The 26,530-nt window shown below is 41.7% G+C and overlaps 1 protein-coding gene across 1 annotated transcript; it reads left to right on the top strand.

Annotated features, from left to right (window-relative positions):
- The first annotated feature begins 1,418 nt into the window (after positions 1–1,418).
- Positions 1,419–24,599, top strand: LOC133424043 (protein FAM180A). The gene is made up of 3 exons (XM_061714425.1): positions 1,419–1,574; positions 21,162–21,259; positions 22,775–24,599. The coding sequence occupies exons 1-3, from the start codon at positions 1,499–1,501 to the stop codon at positions 23,102–23,104; spliced, it is 504 nt and encodes a 167-aa protein (XP_061570409.1). The 5' UTR covers positions 1,419–1,498; the 3' UTR covers positions 23,105–24,599.
- Positions 24,600–26,530: the final 1,931 nt, after the last annotated feature.

Raw genomic sequence — 26,530 nt, 5'->3', positions numbered from 1 at the left:
CATTATACAAAGATAAGTTACTGCAGATACCAGACTTTATTGTTTATTTACACAGAAAAGTTTAGATAAGGACTTCTCAGCTCTTATCAGTCTTATATTTATTCGGGCAAAGATTTAAAGCCTTAATATGTTCCGCCTCTTTTTGAATAATTGTGCATTGCCCTCCCTTTTTATCTATTGCTGGTTCACGAGTGCTTTACATTACCATCATTAGTGTGTTTTCCCTCTTTTATTTTAAAGGACGCAGCCAACAAAGCTGAAACTGGCGGCAGCTACACACACCTTTTATTTGCTTCTGCACCAGAAGGTTGGGATAATATTTACGGTAATAAAGAGAAGGTGAGGATGTGGTGGACAGAAGATCTGCAACCAAACCTTGATTCTTGAATTAAGTTCACTTTTTAACGATGAATTTGAGCGCATAGCTGCAAGTCCGGTGGTGGTTTTGGTTGCACTTTCCAAGACGGAGCTCATTTTTGTCCACCGTCTCCAAGTGCAATCAAACGCATGAGACCAAGCTAAGAGACCAAATTGGGTGTAAATCCATATCGGTTCGTGGTGGGCATATATGAACAACTCAAAAATGTTTGCCCACCTGTTCAACTCCCGATGGGCATCTTCTCGTTCCGAACATCTGGAGCCACAGGAGAAGTCCCCCATCCGAGCTCCAGCCGATGAGACAGCGAGGACTGGCTGATGTCATTGTGAAGAAGGGCATCTTGCAGAGCAAGGAGTACACTTTCCAAACACTTTGCCATTGTTTTGAACTCACCTCCTGCTCTATGTAGCACACAGAACCTGGCGCCTGCACGAGCTTCCCTCCTCTTTTACAGTGAATACAGTTTGGCATCAAGGCTGCGACCTCATCACTTCCCTCTGAGATGCTGTGAGTGATGAGCAACTTAACCTCCAACAACAAAGGGGACCAGAGTGTAAATGAAGGTTTTATATGCACTATAAATCATAGTTAAATTCAATATAGGAGGTTTTGCAAAGTGATAAACTGCACTGGCTGCTCAGGCCACATGTTCACAGACAGAGCCAGTGGTAAAAATGACAAATAAAATAGCTGGATGGGGATTATTCCGGGTTCGCGGTCTCCGAGTGAGTCGGCAATCTGGCCTCCCCACCGGTCTGGCTTTCACCTGCATCCAGCCAGAAGTCACCCGGCAAGGGAACCAGTCAAGCGGTCACCAGTTGATAAAGAAGTCCAGCCAAGAGGGCAGCCATTCCCACAAATCCTTATCATTTCCAGATGGGAATCCAGACTTTCTAGTCTGACTGGAGAACACACACATACCAAAAATGAAAAAAAAAAAGAAACTGAGGGAGTGTAAGAGCGGACGGAGGGAGGGGGCAGCGGGAGAGTGCATAAAGAGAGAGAAGAAATGGTCCTGCAGATGTGAGATGAGGGCTGAGGGGTTCTCCGGGATCATCATATGACTGTTAGTGCATCTCCTGAGTGTGCTCGACCAGAAGAGAGTGTGTGAGGACGAGCATGGCGCGGCGGTGGCTTTTACTCGCTCTTGTTTACCTGTCCGTCCTGCAAGCAGCCGCTCTGCACCAAAGGAAAGGTAGGAGGACACACCTGCTGGGAAGACCAGCATCTAAACATCCTAAATTATTCAGAAGGGGCCTCATCGGTCACATGGTGCTTCGAGAGAAAACAATATCTGATTTGAAAAAAGGAACAAAAAAAACAATCAAAATGGTTGCATTAAGGAGTAAAAATAGAAATACGGTTGTGGTTAAAGATGGTTCAGTCTCGGTGTGTGTTTTTGCTGCAGTGAAGGAAAATGTTATTCCGTGAAATGGAGGAGAACATGTGACATGAGGAACATCAACACATTCTTTTCCACCGAAAAGTGACTGGAGTGTTGTTACTGGATCACTTGAGCAGGAAATTCCTCTCCCATTCCTCACATTAGCCTGACCTCTCTGACAAGACGTGCTAACCAGCGACAGAAGCTGCTCTTGGATGCGCTCAGATTTTCTGTCGCTGTACCTCGACATGGCATTTGTCACGGTTTGGCGCCATGTGAATTAAGCTGAATTATTTTGTGTTTTGTTTGTACCGTCTCAGCCTGAATGGGATTAGTGTCGACGGGTCTGGAAAAAGACAAGCAGAGATTTTTTAGACGACACTGTATTGAATGGGATCAATTTAACAACGAGAGTCTACGTTTGCATCATTGGCCGAGTTCAGCTGCCTTTTACTTTAAAGTTTTTAATAACAGAGTCCTGAGACCTCTCAACCCCGGCTGCACTGTCACCTGCGCCTGTGATATGACCTGCAGCTGAGGGTTAAATTGATCTCAATTGACATCGTCAGCAAAAGTGTCTCTAGAATGAAGCAATGTGTCAAATGGTTGGTCTGAATGTACATGTATTTATCACAGAGAACAGATGATATTTTAGATGCATTTTAAATAATTTTCGTGCATAAAACTATTGATTTCATGCAGATTCTACTGGCACAGCAGGCCAAATGTTTAAAACGCAGCGTATTTATGGTTTTTACTTGGTTTAACTGCAGTTACCCTTTTATTTTTGTCTTGAAAAAACACTAATATATTTAAGCACCACAATTGCATCATGGTTTGGGCGGGTGGAGCATGGTTTTGATCATCCTTTTGGATTTAAAGACTCGCTTTGACAAAAAATAACATGAACCTGGACATATCTTAGCTCTGCAACAAGCTTCTCCTTCTTTAGCTTGGTTACCAGGGTGATAAGCTGTCCAACAGGTACACACTAGCAACAAAAAAAAAAAAAAAAACAGCCGAGATTTTGGTAGGCTCCTCCTAGAGAAGACGAGAGGTGAAGAGTAAAAGTACAGCAGGCACGCTCCCCTTTCTCACGATGACACCCCCCCAACCCCCCACCCCCTATTCTAAAAAAACTGAATATGTAAAAGAGCGATCCAAAATTGAAGTAAAAACCAACAAGCATACAGACTCTCGAGCTCCGCTGGGGGGGTGCGGAGTCTGATCATTACCGTCTGGCTGGCTCCACTTCCAATTCAGGCTTTCATTTGAGCCACAAAAAGATTTTTTCCCATACCTAACATTGAGTAGCGCAGATTTTTTTGAGCCCAATTACATACTCTGAAATCCCTTGTAGATATGGACAATGCCGTTTCAGTACCAGACCGACTCCTCTGAGGTCACAAGACGATCTCCACTTCGGGAAATCCTTAGATGGATAGCTGTGTTCTCCAATCCCTGAGATGACACCGCACCAACAACGTTGATTCCTAAATAGCTGATATGACATGTTATACTTCTGCAATCCTGTCAGGCACTACGGGTAGGGAGATACATGCTCAAACGCCATTTAACACTTTACTACAGAAAGGAGAAGCCTGTGCAGAGGTAGCGTCATCGTCCCTGGGTTCAGAGGCGTCACACGGCGGAAACCCAAACTCTGGTCATACGAATCAGGAAATGGGTGCTTGGGGCCTCCAGACCAAAGATGGTTTTTATTTTCCCAACAAGATAATGCAACGCCACTCTCTGCACATATTACAAAGATTTGAGGAAGAAGAGGATGCAGGTTCTGCACTGACCTGTCACCGGTAGTGAGTGTGAGGAGAAATATGAGAGAAAAAGTTGACTTTTCTAACTTTTTTTGGCTGGTTTTTGATGGATCACCAGGAACACACTGTATGTAGATGATAATAAAGGACAAAGCTCATATAGGACCGAGTAGGTGGGCTCGGCCATGTGTTCTCTATTATCCCTGGTTATCACCAGCGTCCACAGCGTCCCAATATCCACAGTGTCCAATCCTAGCAGCTGTCCCTGTAATACTATGTAACTTTATTGGAGCTTAGCCTCTCACAGATTGGACTTTGAGTGGAAATATTGAAGTCTGTGTTTGCATTGTAAATGCTGGATTTTGAGGCTAGCACAAGGAAATATGGTACTTTGTCAGGATTGTAATGCTCATTTGGAGGGAATTGACATGCAGAAGATGAGCCGCTGCTGCTGTGAGGATTGCTATCCTCCTCCGTGCCCTTTTTCGCCTCTCTTTGCTCGTGCTAGAAGGATCCACGCTTTAATTTTGTTGTGTGATTTTGTTTGTTTCTCCCTTTGTCTTGCCAAAACATCCCTCCAGCCAGGAACGCCGTTTAGCCCTGCTAATTAATGGATCTTTGTTGGTCCCTGAACTCCTTGCGAGCAGTTAGCTGGAGATTACAAGTTCCCTGCCTCTGCATAATGACACAGGGGGAAGCCTGACTATCCAAACACTGATTGTTTGGTGCGCCGGAGGAAGAAGGGAAGCGTGACAAATGAACGGGCTTAGAACCAGCAGCAGGGGAACCTGAGATGTCGTGATAAAGGACATCTACATGAAATATTCAATCAGCCCACAGTGCTCTGATTTAGTTTAACATATTTAAGATTTAATGTAGAATACTTATTGTGTTAATCTCTCAGCTAATGAGGAGTTGCAAAAGAACCAGTGAAAGATTTTTCCCCCAAATGAGTGAAAGCATAATGTTCAGTAAAGTAAAACACCCAAACCTCACACCAGACGATACCATTTCTCTGGTTTTACCTGATCAAATCGGTCACTTTATTTAACATTTAACAGGACACAAACCACTGAAATCTTCCCTGAGTAATTGTTAGAGTTAACGAAAGGCTTCCTCCATCGATGTTGTTAAAGTAAGTTGGCTGCTGAGCTCAGGTTGAGAACTTGCAGCCGAAGCTTGACATCTGGAAGCGACGTGAGAACATCGGGGGGTTGAACCGCGTGGTTACATCCGGCTCGCTACTCTTACCAGCTCCCGGATGCAAAGAAAGTTGCAGATCTTTGACGGACCACTAGTGGCTGTCCATCCCCTCTGACTGAGAAAAGTTACTTCATTTTGTAGGATTACAATGATCTTATTGTCTTTTTCACCTGTAATTTGTCCTCCAGCCACAATCTGCATCATAAAGGTGCGGGTATGGTTCTGCGTCACACACACGCAGAGCACACGGCGCACCCGTGACGCCGTCACGAATCGTTCAGAGTTCTCCGTCTCTCCATTTGGTCGCGGTGCAGTACCCCCCGCGGCCACTAGTTAGCGATCTTTTTCTGAATGGTTTATCCGACTTTTTCCGGTCACAGTAAATCAAAAAAATAAGGACAACTATTGTGCAAAAAACAAAAACTAAAGAAATCACATATAAACGAAGAAAAAAGCCCTGGAAGTTCACTACTGATTCAAACCGGAAACCGGAAATGCTTCGCTTTCAAACGAACCAATCACAGCCCTCTCGGTCTGCGTGTGGTCGGCGTCTCCTTGACGCGTAGTTACAATTTTCGGGAGGTGCACGTCACTGACGGCGCATGTGACGGCGTGTCCTCTGCGTGTACAAAAACCACACGCCGTAGGCACGGCGTCGTTTTGACGCAGAACCATAATTCAGCCTTAACTCACTGTAAACGTCTGTAAATGTCTAATCATAAACTACATTTACTCAAAATCGTCTTATCAGCAATCTGAATGTGACATTTATGCTGCTCATTGTGCCATGTAAAGTATTTGACAATATTTAACGGTGTCACACTGTAACGTCAGTTTTACTTTTACTTCCTCTTCCTCATTCTGGAAGGTAGTGGATGTCTGTTGTATGGGAAGCAAGTTTTTTCAGCCCAAACCAATGACCATCTTGCTATCCTGGAACATCTCAAACAACCTGCCTTGTATGGAAGCCATCAGCTTCTCCCGCTTCTTATCACCTGACCTCCACAACCGCCGGTGCACCTGTTTACTTATTATAAATGCCCATTTCCCTCAGTTTCATTATCAGATGTTAAGCTGTGCAACCTGTCATTGAATTTAATGGCAATGGAGTCTGATGGCAGTGGGAATGAGTTCTTCAGTCCAGGCGTTCTGTATGTCACACTTCTGTACCTCCTGCCTGAGGGCAGACGTGTGAACAGTTGGTGCTGGGGGAGGGTAGGGTCTTGAGTATGGAGGGAACTTTCCTATGGACTTAAAGGGGACCTATTATGGCATGTAATATCTATTTTAAACATGCATTGAATGTCTTAAAAACAAGCTTTTGATTATTTTTGCTAAATAAATTAGAAATTCAGCCTCTGAGCCATGTCTTTATCTTCCCATTCTCTAACCTCATTATCTAAGTGGGATTCTGAGTAGGCGGGGCTATGATAATGAGGCACTGTGCTGATTGGCTGCCTGAATGACGCGATACACCGCTACGAAAAAATGGCGGAAGCTTCGGCCGGTGGAGTTAGTTGTGGGTGTGGTTTCACGCATCGGAGGCCAACCTATGTAAATCACTCCCGTCGTTACATAACGACCGGAGCAGAATCTGAACGGCTCGTAGAAGCCACATCACACTGGACGGCTCATCTGGGCAGCTGTACAGACAGTGCAGAATTTGGTTGCTTGGCAGGCTGAGGGGAGACCACTTTATATATGTTAAAGGGGACCTATTATGAAAAACAAGTTTTTTCTTGCTTTAAGACTCTCATACACTCTCCTCAGCGGCAGTATTGTTGCCGTACCACATGGTGTTGCAGCTGGTCAGGATGCTCTCAACGCTGCAGGTGCAAAAGTTGCTGAGGTTCTTGGGCAATGTCCCAAATTCCTCAACCTCCTCAGAAAATACAGCTGCTCCTGAGCTCTTCTGACGTGCTGTGTTAAGTTGAAGTTCCTCACTGATGTGGATGTCCAGGCAGGGCCGGTCCAAGCCTCCATGGGGCCCTAAGCAAAATTTTGATTTTGGGGCCCTCTATTACTGCCAATAATACTGATTATTGATCATACACACACCCACTATAAACTTATTTCATGTTCTTGCCTGTCATTACAAATACACTTGTAAAACTAGATGTAAGAACTTTTTGTTGTAGTTAGATTGTAATCCACAGTGATTAAAACCATGGAAGCAGAACAACAGATTAAGAAACTTGCGGAAAAATCTTTCAATTAATATTTTGCAAAGTCAGCAACTGCCCCTACTGGCCACACAGAGAAGCAACAGATAAAAAGGTCAAAGAGCAGCAGTGTTGTTTACATAATCCTATTGTCAGCCTGGCATGTTTTTACCCATCTATGGTTTTTAATCTGAAATGGGAGCAAATTCTGCTACAAGAGCGGCCTGGGGTTGATTTACACTTAATTTAAAGTGTGATACTGAGTGTAATTTACAGTGTAGGCCTACTAAAAGACATACCTTATACCAAATAAAATACCAAAGACCTTTGATAACCTTTGATAATGTATGAATCATCACTCACACATAAAATAATTATTTTATTTTTTATTTTATTTTTTTTTAACTCTTAGGGGCCCCCTAGTGGTCACGGGGCCCTAAGCAGCCGTTTAGTTCGCTTATGCCTTGGGCCGGCTCTGAGTCCAGGTATCTAGAGTCGCTCACCCTCTCCACTTCCAGCTCCTGGATGAACAGGGGCCAATGAGGTCTCTTCTCCCTCCTCACGGACCGGGACACGAGGACATCATGGAGAGTGGATTCTCCTTGTTTGGTCATTGTCTCCAGGCAACATTTACAAGAAGAGCGTCAGTGGTGATCTGAAAGCAGAAGTTTACATCTGCCGAGCTAGGAATCAAGTGGGTTTTTTTCATCCTGGTGGCTCAGCGAGTAATGTTTACAAAGTATTTTGGGTTTTCTGTACAAAATGTCTCCAAAGTGTTCAGTTCTGACCGTGGCTAAGTGGATGCAGTTTGCGTTTCTGCCAGAAACAAGGCAAAAGTATTTATCTATTCGCGACACTCCACAGAGGAGTGTTTATGATTCAGAGAAAAATGATAGCTACTCTACAGCCAGAAGCTTGTGAGTCTGAGCTGCATGTGGTTAATAAACCGGGCTGTGTTGTTTTTGTACATTTTTATCCTGTCGTGCACCGAAAACAAAACAAAAAAAGATTTGTTTGACGAAAGCATCATTTGTTTCTCTGTTTCTTGACTGCGAACGTTTCTAAATCTTTGCACAGGCTTTACAGAAAAGTAAGACGGAGTATTAGGGCCAAACTAAGACAAAAAAAATTGGAAATTACGAGAATAAAGTCATAATATAATGAGAATAAAGTCGTAAAATTACGAGAATAAAGTCGTAATGTTGCGAGAATAAAGTCGTAAAATTACGAGAATAAAGTCGTAATTTATGAGAATATAATTTATGAGAACTCTAACAGGAAGAGCTTCTTCTCCCTGTGTTAAAATGAGGAATATTGAGCATCTTGTGAAGTTATATTTATATATTTATAATATATTACGACTTTATTCTCGTAATATTATGACTTTATTCTCGTAATTTTACGACTTTATTCTCGTAATATTATGACTTTATTCTCGTAATTTTACGACTTTATTCTCGTAATATTATGACTTTATTCTTGTCATTTTACGACTTTATTCTCATTACATTATGACTTTATTCTCGTAATTTCCTTTTTTTGTTTTTTTGTTTGGCCCTAATACTCCGTCGTAGAAAAGAGAGACGGGTTGGAACTGAAAGACAAAATAATCCACAAGGTTACACAGTACCAGGGAACGAACATTGTTTCAGCGTGCGAGGTGTCGGTGATGGGAAATGTTGAAAACTGGTGTCTGAGCAGCAACGGGAGCTGTGAAGGTTCTTGATGTGTTAGCCTCCAAGAGTTTGAACAATCAGAAAAGACTTGAGCCAAATCTGCTCATTTTTAGGAAGTCATTCTTTTGCTCTTATAACCATGACAGAAGTTAGATACCTAAAAATGAGGACAATGTGGTTATTTTAAGCTATTTTGATCAACTATCTGTTGCTCCATGAGGTGATTGGTGTTGGTGTATCGCTGAGTGACCTACGTCCTTTTCCATCGTTAACTTTGTTGTGCCACAGCGGAGCTTTAGCTGATCAGTTATCGAAGGCTATTAATAATTGTATTAATAATTATTAATAATTAATAAAGACGACTATTTATCAAATTGAATTATCAAAATGATAATAATTCTCGTATGGGGCACCACCCGGGGCCTTAATCCAGGGAAATGATAACTTTTACAGCAGAAGATCAGTCTCAGATGATTACGGTTTAAGTATAGTATAATATAATTGAAGGGTGAGATTCGAGCAACTGACTCTGTCAAACAATCAGATGTGACCAAAATTGCATTTAACAACAAAAACCACTCATTAAAAATCTGAATTTATTTACATGCAGGTGTCAAAAGATGGTAAATGCAACACCCAAATAAATCCTGATGCACACTACGATAAACAAAAAAAACATTAATTAACAAGAAAAACAACAATCAATAAAAATGGGAACTTGAATGCATGGAATGAAAAAGAAATCAAAGCAATAATAAAGATGATAAAGAACATCTACAGTTCAAAACGTGGCTGCAGTGTTTAAAGATGGCGGGGCTTCTGTGGTATTTAAAGATGGCCCAGCCTTGACCACGCCACGTTTTAATTTAATTAAGAAGTTAGGAAAGAGGAAACGGGTCTCACCCTAGATCGGGGCCGAGCTTCGAAGCGGCTTCCCCCCCCCTTTCCAGCTCCCAGGGACCGGGGACACGTGAGGTGGGAGCCGGAGCTCCGGATGAAAGTTGAGGCCAAGAGTTAATGGGAGCCGGAGCTCCGCGGACCGCGGCTTCAACGGGCGGGCCCCGCAGGCCCGGTCCGTTGCGGGCCCTCCACTTGTACGTCTAGCGGCTTGAAGGCAGGTCTGTTGAATTTTGTTTTTTTGGGATTTTGGGATTCCCTGGACGCATTTTTGCGCCTGAATCACAACATCCTTGGGTTTGTGATGCATCTTTAGTTTCTGAATGTCACCAGATTATGTGAAGGTATGTGGCTAGTAGTGTCTGTTAGGTGGAAGATGTGATGAAAGGATGTTTTTAAAGAAGATACTCTGTCGTATGAAAAAAAGTGAAAGTCGTTAATCTTACCTGCAACGCTTGGTTCTGGTTCTGGCTGTAATCAAACTCCAACCATCCAATTCCCGTTTGCACGTTGCCGTCCTCCTTTATAAAGCTATTCCACACACGGAGACATAAACTCTCTATGTCTGTCTCCTCCTCACTTGATCAATGTTAACATCCCGGTCTATTTTCCTCCTCGCAGCACGGTTCCAACAATATGAGCATTTTCTCTCTCGCTCCAAAATGTTGTGCCTGCTGTTTAAAACAAAAACCTCTCTGCGTGCCAAAGGACCTGCGTTTTAGGAAACAATGACAGACTAGTTGGTGCTTTTTTCCTTCTTTTTTATGTAAATATCATTGGCTGCTAAATTTAAATCTGCAGCAGCACCGGGTTAGCTGTCACTTCCCTGCAGTCCCTCCATCCTTTAACAATATAACTCTCGTTCTAATGAAATCTATTTCTCCCTAGATGGTGTCCTGTTTACATCAGTAATGCACCACTGAAACCGCTGCGTCTGTTCAGTGCATTCTATATGTTGGCAAAGGCAATCTACTTTTCATCTGCGATACGAATAATGATCCTGGTTCCTCTGGATTCATCTTTAATTTACATGGTGTAGAACAGGGGTCGGCAACCCGCGGCTCTAGAGCCGCATGCGGCTCTTTAGCGCCGCCCTAGTTGCTCCCTGGAGCTTTTTCAAAAATGTTTGACCTTTTTTTCTTTTTCCTTTTTTTCCTTTTTTTCTTCTATTTTTTCTTTTTTTTCTTCTATTTTTTCTTTTTTTTACATCTTTTTTTCTTTTTCCTACTTTTCTCTTTTTTTCCTTTTTTCTCTTTTTTTCCTCCTTTTTCCTTTCCTTTTTAATCTCGACATTTCAACTTTTTTCTCAAAATTTTGACTTTTTTCTCGACATTTCGACATTTTTCTCAAAATTTTGACTTTTTTCTCAACATTTTGACTTTTTTCTCAACATTTCGACTTTTTACTCGACAATTTGACTTTTTTCTCGACATTTCGACTTTTTTCTCAAAATTTTGACTTTTTTCTCAACATTTCTACTTTTTTCTCAACAATTTGACTTTTTTCTCAACATTTCGACTTTTGTTGAAATGTGCATAAGTGCATAATGCATAATGAAAAAAAATAAATCTTCCCCCAGTTATAACTAATATAGATACATGCAGCATGTGTTGCCTTCATTCGACTTATACAAGACTTCATTTTTTCCGGCTCCAGACATATTTGTTTTTTGTGTTTTTGGTCCAATATGGCTCTTTCAACATTTTGGGTTGGCGACCCCTGGTGTAGAACCATCAAATACAGAAGAACCTGCCTCTGGAGGCCACTGGAAAGGTGTGCAACCCATCAGAAACCCATCATGCAGTCAGAGTGACAACCAGACTAGTATCAGCAAAAGACACCATTAACGGTATGCAGGGGAGCAGGAACCAGCGTTCCTGCTCCCCTGTCAGTTTGGCAGTAAAAATGTATTGTATTATTATTAGCAATCCGGCCATAATAGCAGTTTTGTTGTCTCACTGAATGAGAAGTACGTGTTCTCATCTGCATCCATTAAAGTGACATGACTTACATTATGGAGATGGTCTTCAAAACCACATGATTGTAAATGCAAATCGTCACCATTAATAAGCATCTCTGCAGACTTGGAGCGCACTAGTGATTTCAAAAGCCCATATCAGTTAATTTTCCTTTAAAAATAAAACTACCCACATCCCTATCAGCGTTTCAGCTCTGAAAATCCCCCCAAAGGATCAACATTTATATTTTGCCAAGATAAATGTGTATCAGTTACCCTTCTATCCTCACATGACTGATGAAAACCTGAAATCTGCTGGAAATGATCTTTTCCTGCAGCTTGCAGTTTCCTCGTGCTCACAGCGGCGGTTGCAGTTTTGTTAAATACTACCAACGCAGCGGCTTCAGTTTTATCCCGTCATATTAGCTCACAATGGTAGTGTTTGCCTACAGAAACGGGGTCTGCAGTGGATCAAAATCTTTTTAAGGGTCGAACTCGCAGCTGCTGGTGCAGGTGCCAGGTGTATCCATTACAAACGTTTCCCATTTTAAAATAAAAAAGCAGTGGTTTTAGCTTTATTCAGGATTTAAACTCACAGACGTTGGAGCAAGGTCATTTCTATTATAGTTCGCTGGTTTCATCAAAACATTGAAAAGAAAATGAAGAAATTCATATAAACTGAAGAGAAACTTCAATGTCTCTTTTATTTACTTGAAAAAATATCGAGGAAAGAAATATGCACTTGTATTATCTTCCCAGATCATCCAACCCAAACAGATAGACCACCTTGGTATTCAATTGAAATTCAAAAATACTTTATTAATCCTTGAAGGGAGATGAATTACGATGATGCACGTCAGCACATGATCACATGGTACCTTGACACATGGTCAAAAAAAAAAGCAGCACACAATTGACTACAGGGTACGTGGCACGTTTGCATTACAAAGTGTAACTCGCTTTAGGCCACTAAAGTCTCAAACTTAACTTAAGTAACCAACACTGTTAAACTGTGGCCCAGAGTTACGTTTGATTTGTTAGTTATGTGTCAATTCTCTTAGTTATTTTCCATTAGTGTCTTAAAACACATCCCATAAACTGCAGACCGCTCTGGTTGGTACGTTTCCCTCTGTGTGGAGTAATGTCTTGAGACCTTTTCTAGTCATTTGTCAAATTCTTGTCAGTTTATCTTAGATTTCATTCCTTGTCAGCCTCTGGTCTCGCGGGTGGTGGGGTTGCCTGCCCCCCTCCCTCTCCCCCTCCCCCACTATAGATACACTTCAGGTGGAGCTTTGATAGGATTATTACACACACACACATACACACACACACACACATGCATACCCATACACATACATACACATAGCCACATAGATATATACACACACACTCACGCACACACACACACATACATATATTCATACATGCACACATACACACACATAGCCACACATACATATACACGCTCACACACACACATACACACACACATACAGCCACTCAGACATATACATACACGCACACACACACATAGAGAAACACACTGGCTTGTTCACCTACATGCTTGTTCTGTAGTTTTTGGGGCTAGATAGCGGTAGCTTAGCTCAGACTGTGTTCGGATCTCGAAATTTGGGTCGATTGCTGCTTGTGTTTTGGTCAGCTCCGTGTCGGTTTCGTGTTTCGTTTGTGGTTTTTGTTGCAGATTTCAGACGTGTGTGTGCCTCCGTGTGTTCTTGCTTCCTGGATTGGCAGTGGATGTCACCCCCCCCCCAAAAAAAACAAAACCAAAATAAAAACTCACTGGGTTTGTATGTGTATATATATGTACAGTATGTGTATGCGTATGTATGCGTATATATATGTATATATATTAAATATAGTAATAATGCACATAAATATGCCTTAGGTTTTTACCGGCATGGTATCAACCATTAATATGTGTGCAGACAAGGTAAAAAAAATAAAAAATAAAAATATTAGATTTCATTGACACATGCCTGGAAAACTGAAAGGAGCCCCAACCCTGATAATCGCTGCCATTAACAGTTAACTGTGCAACAAATCAAGGGAGGTACATCACTTCAGTCTTCAGCCTCCCCCCAGTATAAAGATTAGATTCAATTTATCATCTTTACCCATGTACAGGTACAGAGCAACAAAATGCAGTTCAGCATCGAAGCAGAAGCAGTTAGCAGTAAGCGTATGAACTTAAATAGTGTGGTGTATTCCAGGTATGTACGAGTAGGATTTACATACAGGGGGAAACCATATATATGTATAAATGAGTGCAATATTGGTACATATATCCAAGTGAGAGAGCAAAACATATGCAGTGATTGAAGAGATACTATCAACATATGATACAGATGGATTTGTGCATTAATGTCAGTCAGCTGTAAACAGGAATAATAACATAATTTACAATAGAGGGAATAGATGGATGATATATCATATTTTACAGAAAAAGTGAGCATTTAACAGTGCATAAATGATAGCAGAAACTAATGAATATCCTAAACTAGTGAAATATTCGGTACAAAGTACTCAGGATAGAGATGTAGCTCATTGGTGCTGTGGTGAGGTGGAACGGTCTTCCCTCAGGGGAGTGAAGTGATGCGTAGGTCAGCAGAGGTCAGTAAGGTCACAGCTCCGGGGAGGAAACACTGTCACTGTTGTGTCACTCACAAAGATCTAAGTTCCTTATCAGCATGTTATTTTCCCGTTAGAGACATAATCAAGCAAACTTTTTCCTGAAACGACGTAGACTGAAAGCCGAAGCTTCAAGTGCAGATAAAAGCTTTTTAAACATTTGGTGTGACAGAAAATTGTCAGCGCTTTGTGTTTCTTCCTCCCTCCCATCTCCCCGCCTGCTGTTCCCAGTCATCTCACCCTGATTAGTCACGCCTGTTTCCTGTTGTGTCCCGCTCCCTCGTGGATATCATCCGTGTGCTCTCTCCCTCCTGCACCAGTTCATCTTCTCTGTGACAAAAAAAAAATCACATTTTCTTTTTCCTTTATTTCTTTCCTTTCTTTCTTTTAAACGCTGCACTTTTAAAAACCTATTCCAGTTTGATTGGTCTCCTGCGTATTGAACTTCTTGGAGTAAACCATGTTTGATCGTCCCTACCAGCCTTTGTTTATTTAACAATTCTCTCCGTCTGATTCCTCTGAACCGCTGATTTTAAAGTGGCTCCTCGTCTAATGTGGTCAGTTCGCAGCTGCAAAGACGTTTCAGGTAAAAACGCCAGCATTCAGGAGGTCATTCAGACACAACGCCGAGACTCTGAATTGAACCCAGATTAACTGGCTGTAAAGGACGTGACCGACTGGGCTCTGCTACTCCATTTGCCGTAGCCTTTTTGAAGCCAGAAGTGACCACAATTGAGCAATCAGGTCCAACATACCTTCTGAAGTGAGACTATTTCCAGAACATCTACAAGTCCATGGTTCAAAAGGAGGAAATGTAGCATCTGACAGGAACTGACGTATTTTCTACAGTGTTTTCTTTTTTGTTTTTCGATTGACATATTCAGCAGCCACCAAAACAAAGCAGAACACGGAGGATCAAAAAAAGCAGACACCTTCACAGCGAAAAGGAGATGCAATGGAAACACTTGTGTTAATGCACTTTAAAGTTCCCAGAAAGTGCATAAAATGTGTTATTCCCACAGAGTCTATAAAAATAACCAGAACGAACCATCTGAGAGATCATAGTTTTCTAAAGAGTGATTTTGAAGCCCATTTTTCTGACCCATGGTAGGCATCATCCTGGCAGGTGCTGACGACTAATCTGCCCATCCATCACCGTTTCAGATCACCGCTGTTCTGAAAAAGCAGATTGATGAGCAACTTATAGAAGTAGTCCCAAGATATATGTTTATTTATACAATACATCATCCCCGCAGCGCAAAGATAGCCTGATGGCTCTCAGTTCTTGAAGGGACTCTCGATGTCTCAGACTGTTTGAAATCTTTTTACTGCACAAAGGAATCTGCACTGCCAACTAGTGGTTGATGGTGTAATTACAGAGACACGCAGATAGCAACGCTGAAGTATAAACGTCAATGATGGCGTAGAGGCTCTGCATAACCTACGTGTGTAGTGGCTACACAGAAACATGAATCAGGCTCAAGTGCCAACTAGCAGAAGTGATGACAACTAGACATTAAAGGTATTGTGACATCATTTTTAACATGCTTTTAACACTATTAAAAGTCTTGGCCAACATCCCTCAAATGTGTCTAAAAGAGTGTAACAAGAAAAACTTCACTCTAGTACTCTATTCCTGGCTTTTTATTACAGTGTTTTTTTGCGCCGTGAAAAATGCTTCCTTTCCCCCCTTTCCTGTCAATCATTGCTCCGCTCCTCCTCCAAACCTCCTGCAGCCCAGACATACGCTCACAGCGGCGTCGGAGAGTAAGCCGGGAGCGACAGGCGAAGCATGCACGGAAAAGCAGCAGGGCGAACCACAGCAAACAATCATAAAAATAAAGGCATGCGAAGCAACAGTGTCACCTTATCTTAAGTCCAGTCAGTGGCCGCGGGTCTTCTTAGCAGTTTTCCTCCGGTGATGAGAACAGAAGAGGCTCTAAACAGCTCCGTGTTAAGCCTCATTTATGGTTCCGCGTTAAATCGACGCAGAGCCTACGGCGTAGGGTTCAGCGTACGGTGCGCGTCGCCGCGTAACCCTACGCCGTAGGCTCTGCGTCGGTGTAACGCGGAACCATAAATCAGCCTTTATGGTGCGCTGGAGAGGAGAGGAGGCAGGGAGCTGGGTGGAGGGGGCGGTGATTTAGCGGGTTTATACGTAACGACCCGCCAGCAAACCACATGCACCGTTTTTGCATAGTTATGCGGAAAATCCCAGAAAGCACACAATACACTGAATGTTAAAAGTTCGTTGTTTTTTGGGTGTAATTGATGTCAAGACACCCAACAAAACACAAAAAATCAAGAAAAATTTGTTTTTCATGTCACAATCCCTTTAAAACCATAGACTGTATGAAAAGAACTGGACAAACATATATGACATCATCAACATTTTTCTGATGAGTCAGTTTGGGACTGCTGGAGTGTGCCACATTGGCAATTCACAGGGCCGTTCCGCCCATAGGGCAGGTTAGGCAAATGCTAGGGGCGCCAGCATGCCAGGGGGCGCCATGCAACCAGCTGTTTTTTTTTTTTTTTTTTTTTTTAAATAAACTTTTGAAAAATTAGAAATGAATACACTAAAAAACAACAACAGTACATATATAGCCCAAAGTCTTTAAAATAATAATGAAATCGTTTTTCTAATTTTAATTTCTGCCTGGCTGCATTCTTCTGCCTCTCCCGCAGCCACAATTAATTTTGCTGCGGTCCCTCACCTCAACACACTCGCGTGCGGCGCCCCCTCCCCCACCCACTACGCCCTAGGACTGCGTTGGTGTAACGCAGAACCATAAATCAGCCTTTAGCCAGTTGTCGCATCAGAAGGAGCCTTAAAACAGGAAATATGTTTTGATGTGGATGGAAATATGTTTTGTTGTGGTTTTCTGCCCAACCCTGGATGAAACCATCATTGGTAAGCTTTGTTTGTTGCTGTTTGACCGCCGTGTCTGATTGTGTTAAATACATGTCGTTGCACATTGTAAACTGTCGTTGTGTAGGTTGAACACACGTGTCTGAATTGATCTACTCAGCGAATCCGACATCTATGGCTAAGATGAAAACTTAGCCTTAAAAATAAAAATATCCTCACGATAAGTCATAATTATGAGATAGAAAGTCATAATTATGAGATAGAAATTCGAAATTATGAGATATAAAATCGAAATTATGAGATAGAAAGTCGAAATTATGAGATAGAAAGTCGAAATTATGAGATAGAAAAGTCATAATTATGAGATAGAAAGTCGAAATTATGAGATAGAAAGTCATAATTATGAGATAAAAAGTTGAAATTATGACTTTTTATGTCATTATTATGACTTACCGTGGGGATATTTTTATTTTTAAGGCTAAGATTTCATCTTATTTTTTTCTTTTACTGGCGGAAATCAGCTTCCATAGACATCTCTGGATGTCATTAGATTTTTATCTCCAGTTTGATACTTATATTTTAAAGTCTGCATTAGGGTTATAGTTAGGTTTGACATAATGACTGGTAAATCCCTGGTGCTGAAACCTCATTTGAATAGTTCTGACCGTGCTGCCTGCGTGCTGTGGTTGTGTGTCAGAGACGCTGATCTGTGGCATTTTTTTTGCGATTATGTTTTAACGGAGATGTTTAGGCCACAAGGGCCCATCTAGAATGCTTCGCCCCCCCTAGGCTGGGACCCCTGCTCCACCCCTGATCTTGACAATCATGTGCATTTAAGTAATCCTCAAGTTTTATTGTTAAACTTACTTCTGATTGTCTGCTGAAAATCTAGATAATTGTTGGGAAAACGGGAGCAATGCTAACAAGTTAGCCGGTCAATGGCTATAATGCTGTTGTTATTGTTGTTAAAATTGTTATTGTAAGATGTTGTGGGCTAAATTGAGGTTTTTACAGGGTATTTTGTATATAGTTATTATTGGTAGTAGTTGTTATTATTTGTGTGCAATACCTTTTACTTGACCTATTTTACTATTTGAAATTTTGTTTGTGTTTGCACTTGTTTCTTTATTGAATTGCTGCTCTGAGTTGTTGTATTACTTATTTATTACATATTATATATTTAATTATTTAATACATCCTAAAGAAATTGCCATTCCGTTTGTGTGTGTGTTTGTGTGTGTGTTTATGTGTGTGTGTGTGTGTGTGTGTGTGTGTGTGTGTGTGTGTGTGTGTGTGTGTGTGTGTGTGTGTGTGTGTGGTGGTAGTGGACGGGACGGGACAGGACGGGAACGGGGTGGGGGGGTGCCAGCAAATATTTTGCCTAGGGCGCCAAATGGGTCAGGAACGGCCCTGGCAATTCACTCCGCTCAACCTTGATTTATCCAAGAATGGGTGGAATGAGCCTGGAGGCTGCCTGGAAAACACCTTAACCCAGTTACCACAGGATATTCTTGAAGCTTTGCTTAGCTCATGCTAACCTATGATGCTAACTACATTCATTGTCCATCCATCCTCATTTGTGCTGTAGTACCAAAATGACATTTGAGATAAGCCCACCTCTAGAACTGAAACGACAGACGAAACTCTCATCGAGCACCAGCTGAACCCTAAATGAGCCGATGATTGGGCCCTTGGGGTCATTGGTAGAACCACAAAGCTACCGAAGAAATCAGAAGTTAACTGGAAAAGAGCAAAGCAAGGTTTAATGTGGGAGTATTAGAAACTTGAAAAACAATTTTAAAGCAAAAAAAAGTCCCTCGGGAAAGTCATTGCGTGAGTATTTCTGCTATGCTGGTACCGGCAGTGCCGGTTTGTTCCTGTGGCTGGATGACAATGTTTTATAGACTTATCTATAATATTTATTATTAATGAAATAATAAAGACTAATCACTTACTGACTGTGTATTTTCCTAATGATGGATGGAGTTTATTTCTAGAAATGCCGTTCCCTATTTTGGGACCTGCAGGGATGATATATTCTGTACAAACATACTTCTATATAAGGTCGTAACAGTGTGTAAGTGTTTGATCAATGCTCAGAGAAAGGTTGCAAAACATCTCATAAATGTTTCAAAAAAACATCTAACATTTTGGGAACTTTTTAGAAAGCCGATATTTCTTAAAAGCTGCATCTGCCTCTGCTTGGTTTAGACACACAGGACACGTAAAAATCTGAGATAACCGCTGAAGATTACACAAAATTAATTCATAGAAATTACACTGCAAATTATCATTCTTCGATTGGTGCACAGGGCTGTGTATTTTCATTAGAGTCTTGGCCATGCTGAGAAAACATGTCAGAGCTGAGGCAGCTAACCGAGCATGAAGCAAGCAGGTACGCTGCAAGATCAGCCGTGGTACTATATGTGGCTTTGGCTGGCTTCAATATTCTAATGAAGCCAAATGTGTCCGGCCTGCAAGACTGCGAGCAGTGGGGTTGAGCTTTAATGCAGAAATGGTGGGGCAGCAATCTAGTGATGTTGCTGTAGGTTAGCTGGACCGTGGGACATGAGATCAGATGTTTATAACATGCTGCAAAACTCGTGAGGTCTGTTTGTGATCTCTTCAAAGGGTTATACTGCTGGACAGGTACAGAATAAATAACTTGGATTAACCAAACTTGGGCAACTAAGTAAAACCAGAGTTATTTGTGGTTTAGGGCTATTTTGATTTATGAAAGACTCTCAAACTGTTCATAAGTAGCATTTACTAGATGTTAGTTATGCCTTGTAAAAAGGAGATCTCTGAACACTTAATCAAGGATAGTTAATCTCCATAAGACTGGAGAAGGATGCAAAACCAAAGTGTTAAAAAGTTAAAAAGTTTATGTCAGTGGCAACTGAACACAGAAAAGATGACTCAGTGAGGTAAAGAAGAACCCACGATAACAGCTGAAGGCTTGAAGGCATCACTGACTTCTAAATCTGTCCATAAGACCACCAATGATCATAACATGCAGCGTTTCCATGCTAGAACCCAATGGAGGAAGCCACTGCCCTCCAAGATATATTGCTGTGCCCCTCAAGTTTGCCAAAGAGCGCCATCTGCAGTTCAACTGGCAACATCTTTTGAAGATCAGAAAACAAAAGCAGAGTTTTTTGGAGAGAACACTCAGCACGTCAAAACCTCATCCCAACAGTGCAGTACGGTAGAGGAAGTATCATGATATGAGATATGATATGATCTTATTGGATCATTTGTGTGGCTGTTGGGACGCTGAAGTTTGGTAGGAACTGAGTGAAGCAAGACAATGAGCCGATCACCCTGAGGTCTGGGCCCACCCAGAGCCCGGACCTTACCCCACAGAGATGCTGTAGAACGACCTCAAAATAGCAATTTATACCAGACATGATACAAATAAGCCTGAGCTGCAACACTCCTGTAAACGTCCTCCTGCTCTGATCCAGAACTTGAAGTCGCTGCTGCCAAAAGACGTTTAAACCAGCTGTTCACTCCAAGGGCTCACTCACATTCCACCAGCGCTGTGAACATTTAATGGAAATGTCCAATATAGATGACAAATTATATTTCAATTTTCTGATTCTTTTTGTCAGACAAAAACATTTTTAGGTTTTTTAATTACTTTTCACGGATAAAATGAACTTTATTAATCATTAAGAAAAATTATATTGTTTGTGTGCCACTAGCTAAAGCATTTTGCAGTAGTCTGTTAATGTGACAACGATGAAGATCACATTTAATGGAGTTTCACTTTCTTTCGCCACCTTTTGACAGTGAACAGGAAGGAAGAGGGATGTAAGCTGCTACAGAAAGATTTCATAGCATTTTATGGAAATAAAGCACCCACATCAGATCCCTGGATCTCCCAAATCAGCTACACAAAAAGAGCACATGAGATCCAGTTTCTTATACCTCTTTGACAGCCAGTATGCAGATACCTCACCCCTGGATGCAGCACCTTTCACCACTTGTCTGGGAACATCTGTGGAGGAGGTCATAGACCATTTACCCTCTTCACAGCCGGACCCAGACTCTCTCCCACCTGCATAATGTTTGAGCTGTGATGAGTTCATGTGTATTCAGCCTCTGGCCCGCCCGCAATCATGCCACGCTGCATAAGGCACGCCTACATTTTTAACTACAAGGACACTCATCTGATCCAATTTCCTGTTCTCATGTGTTCCAGCTCTGTATCCATCTGCGTATAGGATAAAGCGCGGGACGTATTCCCTCATCAACCCCACGTTCCAGCGCTCGAGACAGGACGTCAATCTGCTCTTTGAGGTCAGTTTAGATGTTTAAGAGCCCTGAGACACATCGTCATCTTTGTCCTCTTAACTAGCACGCTGAAGACAAAGATCACATGAACTCCAGCACATACTTGTGGACACTGCTGCTGTGCTGCTAATCATTAGCAGAAATGTGAAATATGTGTTTATCCAAAGGCTTCCTGTTAGCAATGAAAGGAGTGAAAAAAACAGTCAAGTGATGTGCAGAAGTTAGTAGTTCTTCTTTTATCTTGTGTTTATGTGCAAAAACACAATCAAAATAATCTGATCATAGTGTCCCTGTCCAGGATGTACCCCTGCCTTTCTCCTAAGGAGTACTCGGATGGGCTCCTGGGTAGATGGTATGGATAAGGGATGGTCATAATGGATCTTATTATTAGATTTTCTCAGACAAATAGCAACATAACTTTTTTCACTGTGCCATTATTTACCAAAGTTGAAGCCAAACAAGGGGGGAATCACGTAGGCAAGAATAAATGCCATCATACTGCTTTTAACGGGATTTAAGAGGGTAGGTTGTTGCCAGGTACTAATACTAGTCATCAGCCGTCGATGTTGACGATTATGACCATCAGCCTCTTTAAAAGTAGCTATTTAGAAGTAATTAGGTGTGAGTTAACACAATGCCAAAGGGGAAAGACATAAACAGTGATTACGTATGAGCAGTTGTTGCCACACACCAATCTGTGAAGGATTATAAAACCACTTCCAAACAACGTGGAGTTCTAAAGATCTACAGTGAGAGAAATAATTCACATGTTGAAAACCATCAAGACAACTGGCAGTCATCCCAGGCATTGACGTCCCAAGCAAATTTATTTTTAACTCAGGCCATGCAAGGCTTCGAAAAATGAAACCTTAAATGTTTGGTTTGCTGGCTAGAGTTTTTCTGTCTAGAAAGTACATGGCCTTTCACAAAACTGAATATGAACAAACAATAAGATGGCTGGAAAAATGCAGTCTTTAAGCCGAACCTTAACCCCTTGGTACGCCAGAGGCTATTCCAGAGGTACGCCCGAGGCCACTCGTCTGACAGCTACAGCTTTGCTGAAATCGGGTCACGCAGCAGGACAACGATCCGAATCTCACCAACAAATCTACAACAAAATGCATGAAAACTATGAAACTCGAGGTTTAAGAGTGGCCTAGTCAAAGTCCAGCCCAATTAAAATACTGTGGTGGGACCTTCAGAGAGCTGTGGCTAAGTGAGCACCCAAAAACTCCAAACTTCAAACTTGCAGCAATGTTGGACAGAAGAAAGAGCCAAAATCATCTGAGAGACTTAAAGTCATAAAAGAAACAACTAAAGATGGATTCAGTCTTTGTTTAAATAAAGGCACCGTGAGGTTGCATTTGCTTTTACAACGTTTTTTAGGACCTAGAGGGAAGGCACTAACTTTAGCTCATAACTGGATCCAGTTCATGCTCAAGCTGATGTTGAATGTTATGGTTTGCATCATTTGGTATCCAGTTGTCTGGATTGTGTTGAGTCTTTTGTGTTTTTGCTCAGATTCTGCTAGCTGGAACGCAGATCCGAGGCGAGGGGGAAACGCTGCTGATCCCAGATGAGGAGCTGGCCTCCCTCAGCAGCGTGGAAAGGCTGGAAGTCATATGCGAGGACGTCCTGCCCAAGAAGCTGTCCGAGATCCGACGTCTCACGGCGGAGCTCGGCTGGAGGCGGCAGCCTCTGAGCTGGCAGGACTTTGAGAGAACAGTCCTGACTTTAGTTTACACGTCACAGACACTGGCGCAAATCGATAACCAGCAGCAGAGAGAGGTGTGGACGGACGCCCTGATGCAGCTGTTCCTAGCTGTTCAAAGAGACCTCCGACCTTCTTAGTTGTGGTCAAAGCTTTTTCTGCCAACTTAGTTCTTTACTCAGAACTACTTTTATGAGGTACTCACTCTGAATACTGTACATTCCACATATTTTACTGTTGTGCTTTTTTGATGTTTTGCAATGTTTGTTGGTGTCATACAAGCAATTCATGTTTTGCAAAATACCTAAAGTCAGGGTTCAACAGACTCTAATTTTTAACTAGAAACTCGTTGCACCTTCTTTCTATTCACCCTCTTTCAGTTTTTGTATGAAGAAGGAACATGACCGAAGGAAGTGCATTTGTTTATGATTGGGTTGGCTCAACGCTAATGATGCTAACATTGCTAACTCATTGCTGCCATGAGAGAGAAAATGTATTTTTTATGACATCCTACACTTATAGCGTCTACAGCTTCAAACAACTGAAAGAAGTTGATTTTCAAGAACCTGCTATGAGCATTGCGCAAACTAGCACTAGTTGTTAGCACAGCACATAACCCATACAAAAAAACCATTGGAACGATGAGTTTCACAACTTTGTCAGAGTTATGGGTTTCCCTTGGGAATGAAAGGATGCATTAAACGACTGCAGAAAAGCAACGAGGCGTCAAAGTTGAGCAAACTTGTGTAAAGCGTTTCCATTAACTCCCCTCAAGGTTAGGAAGGGCACAAGATTATGAACGCTCTGTTTCTCAGTCAGCATGTAGCCTGCCACAATTTTCTTCTTTTTATAATCACCTCCTTTTCTTTTAATACGCATATTATGAAATTAGAGTCCAGTAAAACAATTGATTTTGATGTCCAATAAAGAAAAATCCATGTCCAAAGAATGACTAAACTATGTTTTATGATGGTCCAACAAACTTTTTGAACTTCCACTTTCCCTCACCACCCCAGCGTTTGGCGGTCCTCCTGATATCAGACAGTATTTACACTTCTTCTCCTTAGGCCACTTCATCAGGGTCATGTACGTTTATAAAAGTTCCCAACACTCCACAGTTTGAACCCAAAAAAGAAGAAGTTCTTTAGCTGCTTGATTTGGCCTGAATGCAGTTTCCCACCCTGTGAAGTTCTGCTTTACTACATTGTATTTGGAAGAAAAGTCCTTTTTTATGTCAGTTTTGGGCCTCAATTTGAACTTTATTCCAGATAGCATGGACTGTTTGGTCCAGTCATGGCCCACATCTGCAGTTTCCCTTCGGCCTTGACCGCCTGCTTAGACTCAGGGTGAATGTGGATGCCTAAACTCACATATGCGCACCAGTCATGGACCAGATCTGTATTTTCTTTAAACTTTTGGTGAAAATCTGGGCCATGCAACACAAGTCAGTACAGTAAGAGCCCAGCGTCTGACCTTTGAACCACATCCAGCCCGCGTAGCAGTTGCTTCTGCTGCGACTGAGTCAAAAGCGCCAAGAGTGCCCAGATAAGGCAAATGCCTTCTTGTGATAGGTATGACTGAAAATATCACTGTCCTGTATTCTCATGTGACTGCAACAGTAAAGCATTATGTCTGGTCTGGCTTATTTGTTCATTTTCTGCAAATCACGTAAAACCATTGACGACTCTGAGCTCCCTGATTTCTGCCGACACCGTCGGATAATCTCATTAATCATCCTTGTCCAGTAAAACCTGCCGGACTTCCACATGTTGGCAGTCTTAACAGGCTCTGGGGCATCATGGCAGTTAAAGAAAATATGTCACATAATCAGACAAGGATATTGAACTTTTAAACACACGAATGCTCGCATTTGAAACTTTTATCAGTATACCGATCTGTGTGGCCTACTTTAAATAGCAAAAATGCAAAAATCTTACTGTAATCAGCACATTAGTTCAGCAACTTGATGTGGAGTCCAGACCAGCCTCCTAACCTGCATGTTTGATGACTTTAGATACGAAGAAGATTATTCGACTTCTGCGATTTCGCCCTAAAGCAACTCTGATTGCATAAATACCCTTGATTGCTCATTTTAGCAAACCAAGAAGAAGAAAAAAAGATACATATTTGCTGCACAAACAGCAATTTGCTCAGTTGTTTTAGGAATCGTGTTTTTTTTCCTTATAGAGTTTTAGATTGATTACTCCTCTTGGAGTTGATGGAAAGATTGCATCTGGCTTGTGTTGTTTTTTACTTGTACTTCTGCCGAGTACGAGCTAAATCCAGCTGTGAAAGGTTTACTGGAATCAAAATAGCCTCCTCCAAAGCAATTCACAAAAATATGTGCTGATCACGCTTTTAAAAGCTGTTTGCAAATGTTAGCACCCCTTCTTTTAATTCTGTTTTCTTAATTTTTTATGTACAGAACTCTAAATCCAACAAACTGTTCAGTACTGGGATCTCAGTTCTAGTTGTTGTACAACCTCAGATAAACAAAAACCTTCTTTTCACTCTTCGATTTTAACAAAAATCTAGACAAAGAAAGAGAGAACAACATGGGCAATACTCGGTACACCCTTCTTACTTTTATAGGATTTAGGAGAGTAGTTTGTAGTCAGTCATGAATTTGTCCTTGATGACGTGAGCATTAGCAGGGGTGCAGACTTCTATAAAAGCAGGTGTTTTGCCAGCGTGGTGGATTCAGCTACAGGATTAGGATTATAAAAATACTTTCAAACTATTTTAAATTGTTCTACACTGAGAAATGTTATTTAGATCAGGCTATGTGCAGGCAAAGCAGTGCAAGATGAAGAAACAAGGTCGTGTAAAGTCTCGATTACAGCCTGAGAGCCATGCGGGGGTACTTAGTGTTGCCCACATCAAGTTTCCTTTCATAGCAAAGTGACAAAAGCGAGCAGAGCTTGTGCATGGTAATCAAAGAAGAGGTACTACCTTTTTAAACAACCATGTAGTCTATAAATACTTTAGTGTGTTAGTTGTTATCTGAACTGACTGACTATTTGATTTGGAGAAAGTCAAAGGAGCAGCCTTTGCCCCGTACACTCCTCTAATGATGATGATGATGAGTTTTGGGATGTTTCTGTCCACTACTTGCCAAAGCGGAAAAACAAGCGGGGATGCTGTAAAAAAAGAAAAAGAATTGGGGCAGCTCTGGATTTAATTTCCAGGATGCAGTGTGACAGCCCGGAGCCTCATTAAAGCAAGACCTCATTTACAACAGACAACTCCCAATTGAAGCAAAAGAAAAGTTCTCCAATCCTCCCAGCCAAATGTATAAAATTGCATTCTCACGTACTAAATTTGTTTAACTTGCCTTAGAAAAAGTAAGCTGCGTCAGTTTTATGGGCTTAAAGCAGACTTTTGCTTTGCGGGTGTCTGTGCACGCTGAGCTGTAATTTGTAAACACATGCAGGACAGATAAAATTCAGTTACCCAGGAGGACTTGTGTTTGAGCCAGTAATTCAATCTCTCTCTCCAACTACACTGAACCCAGAGGTATTAAAGATGCTCAGCTTCTTTCTGCACACCCCATTCACTGACTGTCA

This window comes from Cololabis saira, chromosome 23 (genome assembly GCF_033807715.1).
Source record: "Cololabis saira isolate AMF1-May2022 chromosome 23, fColSai1.1, whole genome shotgun sequence".
Taxonomy (NCBI): Eukaryota; Metazoa; Chordata; class Actinopteri; order Beloniformes; family Belonidae; genus Cololabis; species Cololabis saira.
The sequence above is the reverse complement of the archived record's forward strand: the minus strand, read 5'-3'. Positions and strand labels throughout refer to the sequence as shown.

Coding starts and splice junctions, on each gene's coding strand:
- LOC133424043 (XM_061714425.1), top strand. CDS start 1,499: ATGGCGCGGCGGTGGCTTTTACTCGCTCTTGTTTACCTGTCCGTCCTG. Junction 1,575..21,161: donor CGCTCTGCACCAAAGGAAAG/GTAGGAGGACAC, acceptor CATGTGTTCCAG/CTCTGTATCCATCTGCGTAT. Junction 21,260..22,774: donor ACGTCAATCTGCTCTTTGAG/GTCAGTTTAGAT, acceptor GTTTTTGCTCAG/ATTCTGCTAGCTGGAACGCA.